General features: G+C 40.8%; 1 protein-coding gene across 5 annotated transcripts in view; it reads left to right on the top strand.

The window, feature by feature from the left end:
• CRTAC1 (cartilage acidic protein 1) overlaps window positions 1–16,788 on the top strand; it is a 709,809-nt gene that overhangs the window by 478,857 nt on the left and 214,164 nt on the right. For all 5 annotated transcript variants that reach the window (XM_078855610.1, XM_078855612.1, XM_078855611.1 and 2 more), the window contains exon 10: window positions 323–423. In XM_078855610.1, the coding sequence (XP_078711736.1) occupies window positions 323–423 (101 nt within the window). The remainder of the gene's footprint in view (window positions 1–322; window positions 424–16,788) is intronic.

Below are 16,788 nucleotides of genomic sequence, written 5' to 3'. Positions count from 1 at the left end.
ACCCCCAGTACTTGAACATGCGTGTTTTTGGCAGGTACTGGTACAGCCAAAGATGTTTGCCTCTCTTGTTAAAACATCTTTGAGGGAGTCATTAAATGGGAGATGGAATCTACTCTAACGAGATCACGGAACACATTGCCGTGAGATTAACTACAACGCCACGCTGCTGAGCGCTCATATCAATATTAATGGACTTTCATTTATCAGTAAATAAATGCGTGCAAATGGTAATTCATTTTTTTGTAAAATTTACCACTGTTGTTGCTGATGTTAACAGTGATGATGATAGTGCTAATATAACGGTTATTTTGCTGTGGGCCAGGTGGAGTGGCGACGGATTTTGATGGAGATGGCACGCTGGAGCTCATCCTGTCTCACGGCGAATCCATGGCCCAGGCCCTGTCCATCTACAAAGTCACTCAGGTGCTTCATTACATTTCCTTTAATATGCTTATGTTATACCTTAACTCGTGTATGCGTGCAGTACGGCAAACATATATTTAACAACACGCAAAGGTGCACAGCATTGCTTTTACAACACCTATTGGGCTAAACATTTACACTATGAGATCTCTTTTACCAGTGGCAAAATATAATGGTAGGTTTTTACCCTTTTAACTGGTACAAAACTGACACCTTTATTATTATCCTTATCAGAGTTGCTTCTTTTTGTTTGCTTTATTGACTACTTGTGTTGTGGTCATTGCAAACATGATGCCTTGAATAAAGGTGTCAGTTTTGTACCAGTTAAAAGGGTAAAAACCTACCATTATACCTATTGGGCTTAGCCAGACCACCAGCTCAACAAAACTGAATGTGTAACCTATTTTGTCATTGAGACCACCAACTCAGGGAGTTAAGAAATTGTGGTCATCACACATTTTCTGGCCACACATGTTTTTCTGAACTCTTTAAGCCAATGGTCTAATTTACAATTTAGGCCACACTTTCACAAACAGCCACCTTAGCCGGTTACGAATATTAATTCACGGGGTTCAAAGAGCTGTGCTCGGCCCACTGCACTGCCAAATTCATACACACTCGAAAAAATTAAAATGTCCCAGATAGCTTCAATAGACTTTTGGGGCAAGTGCTGTTAGTGAGCACGGATGAATGCCGAGACAGCACACGAGGGGTTGGGTGGTCAGCACCATGGCCAGCCATCTTTGTCTCCCCAGTGCTGATGTTTAAATATCACACTTGGTCCTCATTTAATGCTAAGTCGATCTAGGGAGCCTCAGGATTGGTTCAGATAATCGTCACTGGTGTTGGCCATGAGTGGGAATCGAACTCAGGTCACCGGGTTCATAGTACAGTGCACTAACCACTACACTACCGCTCCCCACATTTACACATACACAGACAAAAAGACAAAGACCCCCCGTGTAGACTGTTGGAACAAATGCTGTTAGCGAGCACCTCTGAAGGTCAGAACAGCACACGAGGAGGTGGGTGGCCAGCACCACGCCCGGCCGCCTTTGTTTCCCTAAAGGCAGTGTTTACCCATTGCAACAGGTTCTCATTTGAGGCTGTGTCGACCTCTGGGAAGCCCAGATCCGGGTCAGATAATTATAAACGAGGGTTGGCTGAGAGCAGGAATCGAACTCGGGTTGCCAGGTTCGTGGTGCAGCACGATAACCACTAAACGGCCGCTCCTCTAACACACATAGACACACATTAACACATGCATATCTATATTCATACGAGAACGTACACACATTATTATTTGTTTCTTTCGGTTAAGTCACGTCTAAAGATAAAATAATAAATTAAATTAAATAATAGAATACGACGTTTCGATTGCAACACAAGCAATCATCATCAGGTATAATGAAATAGCGACATAAAATCTAACCAGAAAACTATAGACAGACATATTAGCAGACAGATATCACCAAGATACATAGCGAGAGCAACACAGGTAACAGAGAGGGGTGATCGTCTCTGTGTGGTGGCCTTAAATAGACAGAGGGGGGGGCGGAGGCAGAGAGAGGGAGGAGGGTTAGAGAACAAATTAGCATATCAATGAGTGGTCAAGAGACGTGGTGCTGCGAATGCGATGGCACGGCAAGCAAGCCTGAAAATCAGGAGAAGGACACACTAAAATTAAATAACCTAGTAAAATATCGAAATGTAATGTAATACAACACAGAGGGTCGGTCAACACACAATTAACGCATAGCCTGGTTGATTACGTATTTCAAAGATTGCTAAGTTAGAATTTAAGTGTGAACAATCTAAAGAGAGGACACAGGCAGAGAAAACAAGTCGCCAGAGAGAGAGAAAAAAGATAAGCTTAAAACTTCCCCGTAGAAGTGGTTCAATCTTAATTTTAGAACTTTCGTGACTGCAGGAATTATTATTTGTTTCTTTCGGTTAAGTCACGTCTAAAGATAAAATAATAAATTAAATTAAATAATAGAATACGACGTTTCGATTGCAACACAAGCAATCATCATCAGGTATAATGAAATAGCGACATAAAATCTAACCAGAAAACTATAGACAGACATATTAGCAGACAGATATCACCAAGATACATAGCGAGAGCAACACAGGTAACAGAGAGGGGTGATCGTCTCTGTGTGGTGGCCTTAAATAGACAGAGGGGGGGGCGGAGGCAGAGAGAGGGAGGAGGGTTAGAGAAAAAATTAGCATATCAATGAGTGGTCAAGAGACGTGGTGCTGCGAATGCGATGGCACGGCAAGCAAGCCTGAAAATCAGGAGAAGGACACACTAAAATTAAATAACCTAGTAAAATATCGAAATGTAATATAATACAACACAGAGGGTCGGTCAACACACAATTAACGCATAGCCTGGTTGATTACGTATTTCAAAGATTGCTAAGTTAGAATTTAAGTGTGAACAATCTAAAGAGAGGACACAGGCAGAGAAAACAAGTCGCCAGAGAGAGAGAAAAAAGATAAGCTTAAAACTTCCCCGTAGAAGTGGTTCAATCTTAATTTTAGAACTTTCGTGACTGCAGGAATTATTATTTGTTTCTTTCGGTTAAGTCACGTCTAAAGATAAAATAATAAATTAAATTAAATAATAGAATACGACGTTTCGATTGCAACACAAGCAATCATCATCAGGTATAATGAAATAGCGACATAAAATCTAACCAGAAAACTATAGACAGACATATTAGCAGACAGATATCACCAAGATACATAGCGAGAGCAACACAGGTAACAGAGAGGGGTGATCGTCTCTGTGTGGTGGCCTTAAATAGACAGAGGGGGGGGCGGAGGCAGAGAGAGGGAGGAGGGTTAGAGAAAAAATTAGCATATCAATGAGTGGTCAAGAGACGTGGTGCTGCGAATGCGATGGCACGGCAAGCAAGCCTGAAAATCAGGAGAAGGACACACTAAAATTAAATAACCTAGTAAAATATCGAAATGTAATGTAATACAACACAGAGGGTCGGTCAACACACAATTAACGCATAGCCTGGTTGATTACGTATTTCAAAGATTGCTAAGTTAGAATTTAAGTGTGAACAATCTAAAGAGAGGACACAGGCAGAGAAAACAAGTCGCCAGAGAGAGAGAAAAAAGATAAGCTTAAAACTTCCCCGTAGAAGTGGTTCAATCTTAATTTTAGAACTTTCGTGACTGCAGGAATTATTATTTGTTTCTTTCGGTTAAGTCACGTCTAAAGATAAAATAATAAATTAAATTAAATAATAGAATACGACGTTTCGATTGCAACACAAGCAATCATCATCAGGTATAATGAAATAGCGACATAAAATCTAACCAGAAAACTATAGACAGACATATTAGCAGACAGATATCACCAAGATACATAGCGAGAGCAACACAGGTAACAGAGAGGGGTGATCGTCTCTGTGTGGTGGCCTTAAATAGACAGAGGGGGGGGCGGAGGCAGAGAGAGGGAGGAGGGTTAGAGAAAAAATTAGCATATCAATGAGTGGTCAAGAGACGTGGTGCTGCGAATGCGATGGCACGGCAAGCAAGCCTGAAAATCAGGAGAAGGACACACTAAAATTAAATAACCTAGTAAAATATCGAAATGTAATGTAATACAACACAGAGGGTCGGTCAACACACAATTAACGCATAGCCTGGTTGATTACGTATTTCAAAGATTGCTAAGTTAGAATTTAAGTGTGAACAATCTAAAGAGAGGACACAGGCAGAGAAAACAAGTCGCCAGAGAGAGAGAAAAAAGATAAGCTTAAAACTTCCCCGTAGAAGTGGTTCAATCTTAATTTTAGAACTTTCGTGACTGCAGGAATTATTATTTGTTTCTTTCGGTTAAGTCACGTCTAAAGATAAAATAATAAATTAAATTAAATAATAGAATACGACGTTTCGATTGCAACACAAGCAATCATCATCAGGTATAATGAAATAGCGACATAAAATCTAACCAGAAAACTATAGACAGACATATTAGCAGACAGATATCACCAAGATACATAGCGAGAGCAACACAGGTAACAGAGAGGGGTGATCGTCTCTGTGTGGTGGCCTTAAATAGACAGAGGGGGGGGGGCGGAGGCAGAGAGAGGCAGGAGGGTTAGAGAAAAAATTAGCATATCAATGAGTGGTCAAGAGACGTGGTGCTGCGAATGCGATGGCACGGCAAGCAAGCCTGAAAATCAGGAGAAGGACACACTAAAATTAAATAACCTAGTAAAATATCGAAATGTAATGTAATACAACACAGAGGGTCGGTCAACACACAATTAACGCATAGCCTGGTTGATTACGTATTTCAAAGATTGCTAAGTTAGAATTTAAGTGTGAACAATCTAAAGAGAGGACACAGGCAGAGAAAACAAGTCGCCAGAGAGAGAGAAAAAAGATAAGATTAGCATATCAGATATCACCAAGATACATAGCTCTCGCTATGTATCTTGGTGATATCTGTCTGCTAATATGTCTGTCTATAGTTTTCTGGTTAGATTTTATGTCGCTATTTCATTATACCTGATGATGATTGCTTGTGTTGCAATCGAAACGTCGTATTCTATTATTTAATTTAATTTATTATTTTATCTTTAGACGTGACTTAACCGAAAGAAACAAATAATAATTCCTGCAGTCACGAAAGTTCTAAAATTAAGATTGAACCACTTCTACGGGGAAGTTTTAAGCTTATCTTTTTTCTCTCTCTCTGGCGACTTGTTTTCTCTGCCTGTGTCCTCTCTTTAGATTGTTCACACTTAAATTCTAACTTAGCAATCTTTGAAATACGTAATCAACCAGGCTATGCGTTAATTGTGTGTTGACCGACCCTCTGTGTTGTATTACATTACATTTCGATATTTTACTAGGTTATTTAATTTTAGTGTGTCCTTCTCCTGATTTTCAGGCTTGCTTGCCGTGCCATCGCATTCGCAGCACCACGTCTCTTGACCACTCATTGATATGCTAATTTTTTCTCTAACCCTCCTCCCTCTCTCTGCCTCCGCCCCCCCCCTCTGTCTATTTAAGGCCACCACACAGAGACGATCACCCCTCTCTGTTACCTGTGTTGCTCTCGCTATGTATCTTGGTGATATCTGTCTGCTAATATGTCTGTCTATAGTTTTCTGGTTAGATTTTATGTCGCTATTTCATTATACCTGATGATGATTGCTTGTGTTGCAATCGAAACGTCGTATTCTATTATTTAATTTAATTTATTATTTTATCTTTAGACGTGACTTAACCGAAAGAAACAAATAATAATTCCTGCAGTCACGAAAGTTCTAAAATTAAGATTGAACCACTTCTACGGGGAAGTTTTAAGCTTATCTTTTTTCTCTCTCTCTGGCGACTTGTTTTCTCTGCCTGTGTCCTCTCTTTAGATTGTTCACACTTAAATTCTAACTTAGCAATCTTTGAAATACGTAATCAACCAGGCTATGCGTTAATTGTGTGTTGACCGACCCTCTGTGTTGTATTACATTACATTTCGATATTTTACTAGGTTATTTAATTTTAGTGTGTCCTTCTCCTGATTTTCAGGCTTGCTTGCCGTGCCATCGCATTCGCAGCACCACGTCTCTTGACCACTCATTGATATGCTAATTTTTTCTCTAACCCTCCTCCCTCTCTCTGCCTCCGCCCCCCCCTCTGTCTATTTAAGGCCACCACACAGAGACGATCACCCCTCTCTGTTACCTGTGTTGCTCTCGCTATGTATCTTGGTGATATCTGTCTGCTAATATGTCTGTCTATAGTTTTCTGGTTAGATTTTATGTCGCTATTTCATTATACCTGATGATGATTGCTTGTGTTGCAATCGAAACGTCGTATTCTATTATTTAATTTAATTTATTATTTTATCTTTAGACGTGACTTAACCGAAAGAAACAAATAATAATTCCTGCAGTCACGAAAGTTCTAAAATTAAGATTGAACCACTTCTACGGGGAAGTTTTAAGCTTATCTTTTTTCTCTCTCTCTGGCGACTTGTTTTCTCTGCCTGTGTCCTCTCTTTAGATTGTTCACACTTAAATTCTAACTTAGCAATCTTTGAAATACGTAATCAACCAGGCTATGCGTTAATTGTGTGTTGACCGACCCTCTGTGTTGTATTACATTACATTTCGATATTTTACTAGGTTATTTAATTTTAGTGTGTCCTTCTCCTGATTTTCAGGCTTGCTTGCCGTGCCATCGCATTCGCAGCACCACGTCTCTTGACCACTCATTGATATGCTAATTTTTTCTCTAACCCTCCTCCCTCTCTCTGCCTCCGCCCCCCCCCTCTGTCTATTTAAGGCCACCACACAGAGACGATCACCCCTCTCTGTTACCTGTGTTGCTCTCGCTATGTATCTTGGTGATATCTGTCTGCTAATATGTCTGTCTATAGTTTTCTGGTTAGATTTTATGTCGCTATTTCATTATACCTGATGATGATTGCTTGTGTTGCAATCGAAACGTCGTATTCTATTATTTAATTTAATTTATTATTTTATCTTTAGACGTGACTTAACCGAAAGAAACAAATAATAATTCCTGCAGTCACGAAAGTTCTAAAATTAAGATTGAACCACTTCTACGGGGAAGTTTTAAGCTTATCTTTTTTCTCTCTCTCTGGCGACTTGTTTTCTCTGCCTGTGTCCTCTCTTTAGATTGTTCACACTTAAATTCTAACTTAGCAATCTTTGAAATACGTAATCAACCAGGCTATGCGTTAATTGTGTGTTGACCGACCCTCTGTGTTGTATTACATTACATTTCGATATTTTACTAGGTTATTTAATTTTAGTGTGTCCTTCTCCTGATTTTCAGGCTTGCTTGCCGTGCCATCGCATTCGCAGCACCACGTCTCTTGACCACTCATTGATATGCTAATTTTTTCTCTAACCCTCCTCCCTCTCTCTGCCTCCGCCCCCCCCCCTCTGTCTATTTAAGGCCACCACACAGAGACGATCACCCCTCTCTGTTACCTGTGTTGCTCTCGCTATGTATCTTGGTGATATCTGTCTGCTAATATGTCTGTCTATAGTTTTCTGGTTAGATTTTATGTCGCTATTTCATTATACCTGATGATGATTGCTTGTGTTGCAATCGAAACGTCGTATTCTATTATTTAATTTAATTTATTATTTTATCTTTAGACGTGACTTAACCGAAAGAAACAAATAATAATTCCTGCAGTCACGAAAGTTCTAAAATTAAGATTGAACCACTTCTACGGGGAAGTTTTAAGCTTATCTTTTTTCTCTCTCTCTGGCGACTTGTTTTCTCTGCCTGTGTCCTCTCTTTAGATTGTTCACACTTAAATTCTAACTTAGCAATCTTTGAAATACGTAATCAACCAGGCTATGCGTTAATTGTGTGTTGACCGACCCTCTGTGTTGTATTACATTACATTTCGATATTTTACTAGGTTATTTAATTTTAGTGTGTCCTTCTCCTGATTTTCAGGCTTGCTTGCCGTGCCATCGCATTCGCAGCACCACGTCTCTTGACCACTCATTGATATGCTAATTTTTTCTCTAACCCTCCTCCCTCTCTCTGCCTCCGCCCCCCCCTCTGTCTATTTAAGGCCACCACACAGAGACGATCACCCCTCTCTGTTACCTGTGTTGCTCTCGCTATGTATCTTGGTGATATCTGTCTGCTAATATGTCTGTCTATAGTTTTCTGGTTAGATTTTATGTCGCTATTTCATTATACCTGATGATGATTGCTTGTGTTGCAATCGAAACGTCGTATTCTATTATTTAATTTAATTTATTATTTTATCTTTAGACGTGACTTAACCGAAAGAAACAAATAATAATTCCTGCAGTCACGAAAGTTCTAAAATTAAGATTGAACGTACACACATTTTTCCTCTGTAAGGAGAGAACATGCCTGAAAGTGTGGCCACCACAAAGATGGGATTTTGAGATAACTTCAAGTGCTGGGGCAAGATAAAATTTGGCATCACAGGACCGTGTAGGGTGGTGACTTAGTCGGGAGTCTGCATGCAGCTGGAGATAGGCAACGGCTGATGCTCATTAAACCTTGAATAATCTATTACATTTGGGTGATAAGATGTATGTATTTGCTGTTTGGATATCAAACAGCTGACCTTACCTGTCCGCTGAGATGAAAATTCGAGACAATATCTCCTGACGTCCACCAAGCTGAGCAAATTTCCCACAAGTGCTTCGGTGACGTGCACTGTTTCTATAGTCAAGAGAGCCACTGCCTTGGGATACCATGCGGCATAGTCTGTCACTGTCGTAATATAGCGGCGTTTTTGAATGGTCATTGGTAAAAGGTCTCACAGTGTTTATTGCTACATACCGGAATGATGGGTCATTTATGGGCGCTCCCCCATGGGCCTTTTGCCACTTTCCTCTTTGCAACCATCTCTTGACATGAATCACATGATTGACAGTATGTCTGGACCTTCCTCATTCACTCCTAGCCAATAAAAATTGGTCAACGCTTGATGTATGAGTTTCTTTGCTCCCGTAAAACCCTGTCTTAATGCAATCATTTGCTAATGTCATAACCTGACTCTAATTTGTAGAAGAGCCACCAATTGCCTCACTACCCTACTGTCCTTGACTAAAGGTTATTGTCAAATCCAACAGAGCCCAGCATTCCGAGCTGCTAGCCTACTGACGTGCTTCTGACCTGTAGGGAAATATCCATCCATGTGCACATTTTCAAAGCGAGCGCATGAAACTGCAGAGCGAACCGAATAAACTCTCCGCGACTTCTCAGCGGAACAATTATTCTTCAGATGTGTTCGCACAAACATCCCAGTGCTCTTATGAGCTTATTCGGCAGCTCCACGAGGTTGCTCCTTTCCGAGCCATATCACGACACACGTGTTTGTGTCACGTGTTCTCCAGCGCGACAGAGTCGCTGGCGCCTGTGAGGGTTGCAGCTCACAACGTGGGCAGCGCAACGTGTGCTCCGTACGCCCACACGCACACACACCGCCAACCTTGGCGGACAGCAGCGCACTTTGTTGTTAACGGAGTTGCCGCAGTCGGGCATGGATTTCGGCCCTGCCTAGACTCCCCTTTCATGCTGCGCAGGCTTAGCGTTGACGCTTAAAACTGTATGCGTATCGCAAGCGCGTTTCACTTATCGTGGAGAATGCATTGATACTCGTCACTTAAATCTTCCTCACGTTCATATTTTATCGAGCACTTAAGCCAATTTCATTACTGCACTCAGAGTACATAATATTAATCAATTCTTATACATTTCAGATAGGATTGTTAAATCAAAGTGTGTGCAACCCTGCCACACTACTAAGAGTAATGATTCACATCTCCATTCACATACATTACTGCGGCCTTACATTACTAAATGCACACTTCACCACTTCAAGTAGGCTTTCGCATCCAATATTATCCATAATAGAGGTTTTTGGGTTAGATCACGTAAATATAAATGTATCGTTAAACCCGCCACCAATTCGTGAGGTTTTTCACGTAAACAAAACATGGAAACAATTATTATACAGTCCTAGTGTATAATGCCTACAACTTCCATGTGACACCCACTACCGTAACTCATTTTGTCTTTTGATCATTCTGATTTTCCGCGCGTTATAAAAACGAGGCTCGCAACTGGGCGGCTGTGGTGGGTGAGCCGATCAGTGGCTCGCTCCTGCCGCTTAAGCCACGGCTTTCTTTTGCTGCGCGCTAAAACGCCACGCGTCGAGAACTAAACACGACTCCCTATACCTGTCACAGCCGTTTCCTCATTAAAATCATTTCGAACATCACCTGGGGGTGGTTCCCATTGTGCCTCTTTGGCCATGCGCCCTATCATCGCATTCATATTTAATATATCCCTGCCAGCAAATAATCACTCAGTATACATCGCGAGTTCAAAATCTACACCCCTCGTGATATTTCGTACGTGCTCTCAAAGTGTTTGCGAATTTTGCACATCGGTTGTGTTCAATGAAGACGGAGGATATTACAACGCGGTGATGTGCGTTGATGTGCAGTTGTGCCGATTACTGAAATTCTTGCGCGCGGATGGGTTTTTGTTTTATTGATGCCAAACGAATGTGTTGCTGTGAAGGGAACACTTGGACACTCGTATTGTTTATATGCCTGTTTTTGAATTCCACACTCTGGCCTGTAGTGTGTAGAGTGTAGAAGGTGATGATCATTTTACATCTCTCATTGTCCATTTTTGCAGCACGTGATTATTTTTGCTCCGACGGCATGAGAAAGGATACCCTGACAGTCATAACTGTCATCGAGAAGCCTTAGATGTGTGCCTCGCCTTCATCTTCTCCTCTCCCTAGATCCAGTGTCTTCATTTGCAATTTGCATTATCTTCTTCCCCTCACTTCCTCCTGTTTCTAACCTCCTCCTTTACCTCAAAGCAAATCTATATTCTTCCTCATGATGCCATAATGTGCATGTGTATCCCGTCTGTGCACGGTGTCTTGAGACGCACTCGCATTTAAACACTTCACGAATCCAAGCTGCAATGTGGTTTTCTCGCTGTCTTATGGTTGTCCATCACCCCACTCCCCAAAAAAAGTATTTGTCCTTGTAGCACAAACAAAATATATCTCCTTTGTTTGACACTGAATCCAAATACCATTGCATCGTTCTCATATGGTATTGTACTTAATAGATCAAAGGTGTTCATGCTTTATTCCATTTGAGTAAATGTAACGCATGTTAAGGCAATGCAACAGGAGTGTGTTTGGTACTGAGTATGGAGCTAACCCGTGCATGTTCTCGTTGGCGGTGAGTATAACGCGAAGTTAATTATTCTCGTTTATTACTTTTATCCTTCTGCTTTACCAGACTGTTGTCGTTATCCCAGCGTTATTCCAGTTGTGCTATCGATGTCATGAGACGCGTTTCTAATTATCAATCGAAACTCTCGTGAAGCAGTGCATCACGCGACCTTAGAATGGTCCGCGGAAGGGAATTTCACAGCTCACTTCAAGGGTCCTGTTATCCACACGAGGGGCGCTACACTACCCCATATGCCCTGCTGGAGAAATGTTTGTCATTTGGCAATCGAATCAATATTGTTTGTCTCATGCCTGGAAGTTTGCCAAATTGAGTTTTGTTTTTGATTGCTATGGGATTTTTTTTTACGTGGTCAGGTGAACAGGGTGAGACGATCAGCTGGCTGTGCTTGAGACCGTAGTTAATCGGGGGTGTCTGCCTGGATTTGAACTCAGAATGTTAGCAGCGCTGGCTCTGTGCTCTGAACCCGAATTCAATCAGCCACCTCTCCATGTAAAATTTCCTTCAGTTGCTTTCAAGATATGAGATCAACCCCATCCATAATCACAGCAAAAGCTACTTGGTGACGTCGTCTGCAAAACTGGCTCTCCCTGCAAGGACTTACAGCATGTGAGATATCCAGACACCTCGCAAACACCAACGCTCGGCGCTTTTGCCAATAATCCAGCACAATGCAGCAGTGGTGAATGAAGGCGTGTAGCCGCCCATTTACACTGTCCCTTCATTAATTAGCCCATTGCATTGTGAGCTGCCTTCCTTGTGGATAACCAACACAATCACCTTCTTGGTTCTTTCGGTAAAGTCACGTAGAAGGGAAGTAATAAAATAATAAATAATGAAACATAATAAAATCATTCTCACGACGTTTCGGCTACAACGCAAGCAGCCGTCTTCAGGTGAAGAATGAAACACTGCCAAGCTTGGAGCGTATATATAAGCTGGGTTGGAGGTGGAATAAGAGCGCCTTGACAAACGAATTTGCATATCAAGATGAATTTAGCATATTTATGGAAAATGCGTAGGAGGTGGGCGAGGGGGTTTCAAAGTCATATTATGCCCATGCATTATGCAGGATTAGCAGCATCAAAGGGAGGGGGTAGCATTAACAAAGGGAGGGAATGTTAATAGTATGTAGAAGCAACTAAACATGGGAGAGCGGTGGCAGGAGACCCACAGCGGAGCAAATAATGCATTCCCTGTGGAGAACACAAGATACACAGTCAATGCCAGTGAGTGGACTGCGGTCTGAAAGTCACCGTAAACGTGAACAACAATCAGTTAAGATCCAAGATGGTTTATTACGTCCTTCCAATGATTGCTGAGCCAGAATCCATCTTCTCGGTTGAAATTGTCTCTGTGTTTGTATATGTGGATCGCCTCATGAACGAATCTCTGTCTTGGAGAAGTCAATGTCATGTGAGCCCACTGAATTGTAACAGTGATCTGCCACGGCTGAGGTGTTTGTCTTACCGTGTTTCAGGTCTGCTTTATGTTCATGGATGCGGTACGAGACATGTCGTTTGGTTTCTCCAATGTAGCTGCTACCACAGAGGCAACTTAGTTTGTAGACGCCAGGGTACTGTATGTCTGGAACCACGTCTTTTACAGACGGGACCAGATCACGGATTTTATGTACTGTGTTGAATCGGACCTGGATCTTGTGTTTAATCAGGATTATTATTTGTTTCTTTCGGTTAAGTCACGTCTAAAGATAAAATAATAAATTAAATTAAATAATAGAATACGACGTTTCGATTGCAACACAAGCAATCATCATCAGGTATAATGAAATAGCGACATAAAATCTAACCAGAAAACTATAGACAGACATATTAGCAGACAGATATCACCAAGATACATAGCGAGAGCAACACAGGTAACAGAGAGGGGTGATCGTCTCTGTGTGGTGGCCTTAAATAGACAGAGGGGGGGCGGAGGCAGAGAGAGGGAGGAGGGTTAGAGAAAAAATTAGCATATCAATGAGTGGTCAACAGACGTGGTGCTGCGAATGCGATGGCACGGCAAGCAAGCCTGAAAATCAGGAGAAGGACACACTAAAATTAAATAACCTAGTAAAATATCGAAATGTAATGTAATACAACACAGAGGGTCGGTCAACACACAATTAACGCATAGCCTGGTTGATTACGTATTTCAAAGATTGCTAAGTTAGAATTTAAGTGTGAACAATCTAAAGAGAGGACACAGGCAGAGAAAACAAGTCGCCAGAGAGAGAGAAAAAAGATAAGCTTAAAACTTCCCCGTAGAAGTGGTTCAATCTTAATTTTAGAACTTTCGTGACTGCAGGAATTATTATTTGTTTCTTTCGGTTAAGTCACGTCTAAAGATAAAATAATAAATTAAATTAAATAATAGAATACGACGTTTCGATTGCAACACAAGCAATCATCATCAGGTATAATGAAATAGCGACATAAAATCTAACCAGAGAACTATAGACAGACATATTAGCAGACAGATATCACCAAGATACATAGCGAGAGCAACACAGGTAACAGAGAGGGGTGATCGTCTCTGTGTGGTGGCCTTAAATAGACAGAGGGGGGGGCGGAGGCAGAGAGAGGGAGGAGGGTTAGAGAAAAAATTAGCATATCAATGAGTGGTCAACAGACGTGGTGCTGCGAATGCGATGGCACGGCAAGCAAGCCTGAAAATCAGGAGAAGGACACACTAAAATTAAATAACCTAGTAAAATATCGAAATGTAATGTAATACAACACAGAGGGTCGGTCAACACACAATTAACGCATAGCCTGGTTGATTACGTATTTCAAAGATTGCTAAGTTAGAATTTAAGTGTGAACAATCTAAAGAGAGGACACAGGCAGAGAAAACAAGTCGCCAGAGAGAGAGAAAAAAGATAAGCTTAAAACTTCCCCGTAGAAGTGGTTCAATCTTAATTTTAGAACTTTCGTGACTGCAGGAATTATTATTTGTTTCTTTCGGTTAAGTCACGTCTAAAGATAAAATAATAAATTAAATTAAATAATAGAATACGACGTTTCGATTGCAACACAAGCAATCATCATCAGGTATAATGAAATAGCGACATAAAATCTAACCAGAAAACTATAGACAGACATATTAGCAGACAGATATCACCAAGATACATAGCGAGAGCAACACAGGTAACAGAGAGGGGTCATCGTCTCTGTGTGGTGGCCTTAAATAGACAGAGGGGGGGGCGGAGGCAGAGAGAGGGAGGAGGGTTAGAGAAAAAATTAGCATATCAATGAGTGGTCAACAGACGTGGTGCTGCGAATGCGATGGCACGGCAAGCAAGCCTGAAAATCAGGAGAAGGACACACTAAAATTAAATAACCTAGTAAAATATCGAAATGTAATGTAATACAACACAGAGGGTCGGTCAACACACAATTAACGCATAGCCTGGTTGATTACGTATTTCAAAGATTGCTAAGTTAGAATTTAAGTGTGAACAATCTAAAGAGAGGACACAGGCAGAGAAAACAAGTCGCCAGAGAGAGAGAAAAAAGATAAGCTTAAAACTTCCCCGTAGAAGTGGTTCAATCTTAATTTTAGAACTTTCGTGACTGCAGGAATTATTATTTGTTTCTTTCGGTTAAGTCACGTCTAAAGATAAAATAATAAATTAAATAATAGAATACGACGTTTCGATTGCAACACAAGCAATCATCATCAGGTATAATGAAATAGCGACATAAAATCTAACCAGAAAACTATAGACAGACATATTAGCAGACAGATATCACCAAGATACATAGCGAGAGCAACACAGGTAACAGAGAGGGGTGATCGTCTCTGTGTGGTGGCCTTAAATAGACAGAGGGGGGGGGGCGGAGGCAGAGAGAGGGAGGAGGGTTAGAGAAAAAATTAGCATATCAATGAGTGGTCAACAGACGTGGTGCTGCGAATGCGATGGCACGGCAAGCAAGCCTGAAAATCAGGAGAAGGACACACTAAAATTAAATAACCTAGTAAAATATCGAAATGTAATGTAATACAACACAGAGGGTCGGTCAACACACAATTAACGCATAGCCTGGTTGATTACGTATTTCAAAGATTGCTAAGTTAGAATTTAAGTGTGAACAATCTAAAGAGAGGACACAGGCAGAGAAAACAAGTCGCCAGAGAGAGAGAAAAAAGATAAGCTTAAAACTTCCCGGTAGAAGTGGTTCAATCTTAATTTTAGAACTTTCGTGACTGCAGGAATTATTATTTGTTTCTTTCGGTTAAGTCACGTCTAAAGATAAAATAATAAATTAAATTAAATAATAGAATACGACGTTTCGATTGCAACACAAGCAATCATCATCAGGTATAATGAAATAGCGACATAAAATCTAACCAGAAAACTATAGACAGACATATTAGCAGACAGATATCACCAAGATACATAGCGAGAGCAACACAGGTAACAGAGAGGGGTGATCGTCTCTGTGTGGTGGCCTTAAATAGACAGAGGGGGGGGGCGGAGGCAGAGAGAGGGAGGAGGGTTAGAGAAAAAATTAGCATATCAATGAGTGGTCAACAGACGTGGTGCTGCGAATGCGATGGCACGGCAAGCAAGCCTGAAAATCAGGAGAAGGACACACTAAAATTAAATAACCTAGTAAAATATCGAAATGTAATGTAATACAACACAGAGGGTCGGTCAACACACAATTAACGCATAGCCTGGTTGATTACGTATTTCAAAGATTGCTAAGTTAGAATTTAAGTGTGAACAATCTAAAGAGAGGACACAGGCAGAGAAAACAAGTCGCCAGAGAGAGAGAAAAAAGATAAGCTTAAAACTTCCCCGTAGAAGTGGTTCAATCTTAATTTTAGAACTTTCGTGACTGCAGGAATTATTATTTGTTTCTTTCGGTTAAGTCACGTCTAAAGATAAAATAATAAATTAAATTAAATAATAGAATACGACGTTTCGATTGCAACACAAGCAATCATCATCAGGTATAATGAAATAGCGACATAAAATCTAACCAGAAAACTATAGACAGACATATTAGCAGACAGATATCACCAAGATACATAGCGAGAGCAACACAGGTAACAGAGAGGGGTGATCGTCTCTGTGTGGTGGCCTTAAATAGACAGAGGGGGGGGCGGAGGCAGAGAGAGGGAGGAGGGTTAGAGAAAAAATTAGCATATCAATGAGTGGTCAACAGACGTGGTGCTGCGAATGCGATGGCACGGCAAGCAAGCCTGAAAATCAGGAGAAGGACACACTAAAATTAAATAACCTAGTAAAATATCGAAATGTAATGTAATACAACACAGAGGGTCGGTCAACACACAATTAACGCATAGCCTGGTTGATTACGTATTTCAAAGATTGCTAAGTTAGAATTTAAGTGTGAACTTACATTACATTTCGATCACCCCTCTGTTACCTGTGTTGCTCTCGCTATGTATCTTGGTGATATCTGTCTGCTAATATGTCTGTCTATAGTTTTCTGGTTAGATTTTATGTCGCTATTTCATTATACCTGATGATGATTGCTTGTGTTGCAATCGAAACGTCGTATTCTATTATTTAATTTAATTTATTATTTTATCTTTA

The sequence above is a fragment of the Lampetra fluviatilis genome, chromosome 4, assembly GCF_964198595.1.
Source record: "Lampetra fluviatilis chromosome 4, kcLamFluv1.1, whole genome shotgun sequence".
NCBI classification, from domain to species: domain Eukaryota; kingdom Metazoa; phylum Chordata; class Hyperoartia; order Petromyzontiformes; family Petromyzontidae; genus Lampetra; species Lampetra fluviatilis.
The sequence above is the reverse complement of the archived record's forward strand: the minus strand, read 5'-3'. Positions and strand labels throughout refer to the sequence as shown.